General features: G+C 39.4%; 1 protein-coding gene across 1 annotated transcript in view; it reads left to right on the top strand.

The window, feature by feature from the left end:
• Nucleotides 1–6000, top strand: part of enah (ENAH actin regulator) — a 94759-nt gene that overhangs the window by 45372 nt on the left and 43387 nt on the right. Inside the window, exon 4 of the mRNA XM_017302132.1 lies at nt 1270–1342. Within this exon, the coding sequence (XP_017157621.1) occupies nt 1270–1342 (73 nt within the window). The remainder of the gene's footprint in view (nt 1–1269; nt 1343–6000) is intronic.

Consider the following 6000-nt stretch of genomic DNA (forward strand, 5'->3'; position numbering starts at 1 on the left):
GTTTTCCTCCAAAAAGTTGCCAATGATGACCGTGTTAGCAATGTGACACTTTGTTCTGTGCTCGTAACTATTAAAACAGCCCTTTAGTACATCTGAATGCCTTAAACATCAATATTTATTGCCTTTATTCAAAATCAGATTCTCCTTTTGGTTGATATCAACTGTATTGTGGGCTGTTTGGTCTGCTTAATACCCACAGGTGCTTCTGAGCTACATATTCATCTGTCATATTTTCAAAAGGAGAGGCAGGTTATTACAGATGAGTTTGAAAAGTGAATTCTTACAGATAAAACATGCACACAATATGTAAAATTTTTATGTCGAATATTAAAATAAAATTTGTGTCAAAGTTGCAGTTTAACTCTTATAAAAACTTTTTTTCCCCATATTTGTTAAAACTGTTATCATGTAATATCAGATGATCTGTGAAAAGATCGATCTCTGTCTCCTCCCATCTGAAAAAATGTACTGCCTCCGAACAAAAACAACCAATCAGAGCCCTGGAGGAGGGTCTTTTCGCTGTCAATCAAACTCATGTACTCGCTTTTAAGATTTTTATTTAAAAAATGTAAACCATGTATCATTTTTCTACACTTTTCCACTAGTTTTTGTCTATTACGCAAGTCTCAATAAAAAAAAAAAATACACAAACATTTGTGTTTGTTTGGTAATAAAGTGGCAGGAAGTTGAAGCGTTGTGAATAATGCTGCACAGCGCTGCATCCTCAAACAGTCTGCAGTGAAGAATGATGCCATATAAACGGACCTTTACTGTAAAGAGAAAGAAGCTTTCAATCTCTATAAATGTAATTGAGGAGGAGGTAAAAGCTGCAGCATGGCAGACCAAACATGTATGTGGAGCAGAAGGAATCAGATTATATGGCCCACACAGATGTTTAGTGAATGTTTAAACCATGAGGGCATTGCAGCACATTCACAGACATTCAGAATTCAGGGCTTCTGATTGGGTTTCTGTTGCTGCTGTTAACCAATCAACAAATTGGATTGTTTCTGTTGGTTTCTTTGACAAATTAACATCTAGATGACCAGAGGAAATCCTCAGAATCTGGATAACAGATATTTTGAACAACCTTGTTTCCATGGTTACCGGCTATTTATCCATTTTTCCGAAACGCAAAATTGTTTCCTCGTACTTAGATGTGTTGCTGGAGTCAGCGAGATTTGGATCCATCTTGTGTTAACATGTTTGATGGCACGTCAACATTTTGATTTGATAATAACTGCCGTCATTGTGCTCCATCTTCCCCAGGCCCCACGCTGCCCAGACAGGGGCCACAGGTTCAGAATGGCCCCTCACAAGAAGAGCTGGACCTTCAGAGAAGGTAGGAATCTTGACTTCACCGTCACAGCAAACAAGTCGAACTGTCTGCATATGGTCACGTGGTTTTTGGATGTTTGTTTTCCACAAGAYGCACTAAATGGAGCTCCTGAACTCCTCCCGCTATGGCGTACGTTGCGGTGATTTGTCATGTGTGATTTACAACAGCATAATAAACACAGCCATCATGGCAGAGAGGAATAACTATTACAAGTTCATCAGGGAAGGAAACAGTGGACAGGATGGAAAATCAAATTTTATTTTTCACATTAGTGGAGAAAAAAAAACTGAAGGCATCGGTGAGCTGACTGCATCGGACCAGAACTGAGCAGGGGGAGTTTAATATTTCAGAATATCATCATAGCCTCCAGCAATTGCTTTTCAAAATCTGCTCTCTGATTGGGAAAAAAAAACAATGTTCTGACTATCTGTGCTACCCAACGATCCATCCTACCTTGGACAGAAGTGGTTCTTCAGCCGTATGGAAATAGACGTTTTTCGCAAAACTGCAATGGAAGAACTTTTTTTGCATCACATTAGTCATGTGATCAATAGTTGGATGTTACTAGTGGTGAAAATGACAAGAAGGGTCAACAGGAAGTAGTAGGAGGATGATGTTTTTTTKGGGGGGAAGGGTGTCAGATAATGTGCAGCTGCTTCCACCAGAGCTCTCATTCCAGTGTGTTGAACCCATACTAAAATTTCCCCAAAATGTAGCATACGTAGCCTCACCTCAGTAGGGGGGGCTACTGGAATCATGAATTAGATGSCGACGTCTCCTCTGATTGGCTGATAGATGATGTGTGCTKGTGTCATGGCACAATYATGAATATATCTCATGTAACCTTTTACACCCKCCGCTTTTAGTGACTTGTCACGTGAACAAGCTTATTCACGTGTAATTTTAATCTCTTATTTAATGGAAAAACTGCAATTGTTGTTGTTTTTTTTACAGTAGCATAGTATGGACAATGATTTACACACATCTGTAATGGAAATGRAGGTAATGAGAATTGAGTTGGTCAGTTTGGCTCCACCACGCCTTGTCTGCTGTAAATGCAGCTGAGCAATCCAGGACCAAATCAGTAGGAACGGTTAGAGGAGCCAGCAGTGTTAATTACTAGTGGATGGTCTAAARGTTTGGCACCAAACTCTCACTTCCTGCTCTGCTCCAGTGGGTTTGTGTGGTTTTAACCCACTATCTGTGGGGATGTACAGTATAAATGTGTTGCTGAAGTGGACATGTGGTTGACCAAGGTCCTGTATAAACTTTAGGTTAGATCATCCTGAAATGCTGCATGTTGTTGACATCACTCCTCAGATATGCTGCCTGTGTTTGCACGGCTCACACACACACACATACACACACGCACGGACGGACGGACGCGCGGGCGCACACACACACACACACACACACACATGGCCAGAAAGGCATTTTTCAGCTTTGAGTCAGTGGTATTTCTAATTTTATTTGGGGGGAACTTGGATCTGCCTTGACTTTAATGAGCAATCCATTTTTCTTCCTTGCTGGCTTCCAAGTCCTCTCTCTCTACCTTACATTACCCCTACCTACTCCCTCTCTCTCTCAGCTCCATTTTTGCTCCATTTTTAGCCCAGATCACTGACAGGCAGACAGTGGATCAGTTGCTGAGGTCATCTGCTGAATCAGAAGCCAGCATCAACAGGATGGGGGAAGCAAGAGAAGGATGTGTAAATCATAGTGAGAATGGGATGAAAAACGGTTTGTGTAAGAAAAGCTGGGTTGCATTTGTTTTTTAAAGTTTCATAAAATGATTAACTATTGATCCTCTTGGAGACATGGATTTTTATCTCAGTGCATTGCCATTAATAATCTTGTCAGTTTTTTTCATCAATATTTCTAAGAYGGAAATGTTTTTTTAAGGATTTTTAGTTTTATTATTTAATCATAATAACCTTTTTGCTKGTGCTGAAGCCCACCTGGTTTACAGCACCAGAATACAGACTATCCCATTTAGATTTTACCTCTGACTCTACATGCCRTCTGCTGGACGGTATAATAGGTTGACATTTTTGGCTTTTCTTCCATGCAGCTAGTAAATGGGCGGTATGAGAACCTTATTGAATGATAACCTCATTTTTTAACCAAAAATTAACAAATAAAATTGAAGAAAATCTTATGGATATAATTTAAAACAAAAAATCAACAATTATTCCTGTTGCTTCTGATTTTGCTACATAGACTAAGGAACACCAAACTTTACTGCTCCTCAGTTAGTGCAGGCTAGCTAACTAGCTAATATTAGATTTCATTGTTATACACTAAGAGTCAATCTACTATAATGCACAATAAGCAYGTTTATTTAAGTGCTTCTGATCATAGGACATCTACTTCATGTTTTGCAGTAATTTAAGTTTCCTTTAAAACAGTCTGTCATTTTAACTGATATTGACTTTGACTTTATCGGCTCCTTGATAAAAGTATTTGATTCTTGAGTTCTTTTTTTTATTACGAATCTTGAGATGAACAATACGTAACTGGCTAACACTTGTATATAAATGCTATATACAGCAGTATTCTATCTATATTAATCAATAATATTATAAYAGCAATGCAGTAATTGCCACTTTTAGATTTAAAAGCAATTAAAGGATGTTTTACATTTTTGTTTCAGATGTTTACAGTGGGATTTTATCACATCAGCCCATGGCTGGATGAGGTTTGACATCTCTGGCTGTCGTTGATACTTGGCTATAAAAGTTGCTGCAGGTTCATTTAGTCTCTTAACATTGATCTTATCTTAATAATTCTTGCCTGATTGGTACATTTTTACGCAAGTGTGTAAAACTGCAAGCGGATGTCAGTGATTCAAGTATTATAAGGTCAATGTCAGGTGTCCCTTAATGATGTTTATTTTCTTGCCCATCCTTTGAGAAACTAATGCCTAATGGACATCGYAAGAATTTAAGGTGTTGGCGTGTTTCTATTAGAAATTACAAAAATAAATATGCCAATTTGCTCAGTGTTATGGTTAATGGAAATRCAGCTAATAACTCTTCCCAGGTTTTCTCCCTGCCTCTACCTTGCAGAAGTCTAGAATTGCTCAGTAAGAATGAGACTGATTGGGATCTAGCTTAGGTCTAGGTTTGGAGGATGTCACAATTTGTGCAATCTCTTCGAAATATGTGAGAAGCAAAATGAGCCAAAACAAAAGAAGTCCTCTGTTGTCTCCTCTCCTCCTGCTTAGGTCAGGGTAATCAGCTAACCACTGTGTGGTTTGTCACATTCCTCCATGACTACACTGCCTCATTTCATTGCTTCTGCTTCTCTTGTGTGAGTTTGTTTTCTGAAAATACAAGAATATGGGATTTTCCACGGGGTCATCTGACAAGAGGATATGTACTGCTCCTTTTTCTTTCACGCTGCTCTGTCCTCCACCCCCGCATGCAACCGCTTTCCTCTCACTTTCTTGTTTAATCCCTGTTTTAGTGGGAACATAGACGGACGAAGAAGCAGGCCCCGCTTCCTCATGGGGAGGGTTGAAACATTAATGACAACGAGAAAGCATGGTTGAGCGGACTCTCCAAAGGGGCGAGAGCGTTGATAAACCACCTGTTCAGAAAAGCAGGGTGTTACTCTCAGATTAAAAAGGTATGAGCTGGAAATAATAGGCTGCGGTATAGATAGCTTTGTGTTGCGTGGGAGCAGGACATGCTGGGAGGCGCTGAAGAAATGTGTTGCACTGAAAAGTCTTCATGGAAAAATAAAATATGCACAGGTAGATTTCACCCATCAGCTGYGTTTTGAATCCCTGAAGAAGACAAAGAACTTCACAACACTTTGGGTGTTGCATTTTTTGGATCCATGTATGGTGATGAGCCTCTGAACCAATATGTTTATTTTAGTTTATTTTATGCAGGCTCGGTGTCTTYAGTTAGGGGGAGGTAACACATGGAACATGTTTGTGTTTTTATGCCGCGCATTTGGACTGGATTTTCACTAGAGTAGGTCCATATGGTCAATCTGGGCTGTTCTCCATTCAAATAACGATTTCTGGTACTTTGAGCCAGTCAGGCGAGCTGGTGAGTCCAGCTGGAGATTTAGCCAGATTGAAGGGTCCCTGAAGACTGAGCTCAGTTTTTTATGTTGTGGGGAAATTATGCAAAGATAAAGATGCACCGATCAGAATTTTGTGGCCAATTTCTGATCTCTGCTGGGTTGCGTTTATAAAGCTCTAATCTGCCAATTCCAGTGTTTCCACTGGGGGAGCTGCGCTACATGACACTGCTGTTTAACAATATGGTTTTTATTGTATTATGACCATTTCAAACTGAATGTTCTTTGAAAAACATTTATTCACTATTCACACTGTACCACTGACATGACAACTCTGCTATAATGCCATAGTTTGACACAGAGTTTTATTYATATGGGTTTCTAAAAAGAACTCTCTGATAAGGGAACTCAGGGGACCATTGTAACTGAATTTCATAATAATGGGTGTTTAGTTTCACTCACTAGTATACGAGGAACATTAGAAATATTTAAATATTACATTTAAATAGTCATCTGCAGTACAGTACAGATGACTATCATTTCAATATTCAGAACTTGAGGGAGCTGCATCACAGAGAACATTGAGCATCTCTATCTAAAGCCGTTTTCGCACTGCAAGGAACGGA

This window comes from Poecilia reticulata, linkage group LG21 (assembly GCF_000633615.1).
Source record: "Poecilia reticulata strain Guanapo linkage group LG21, Guppy_female_1.0+MT, whole genome shotgun sequence".
NCBI classification, from domain to species: Eukaryota; Metazoa; Chordata; class Actinopteri; order Cyprinodontiformes; family Poeciliidae; genus Poecilia; species Poecilia reticulata.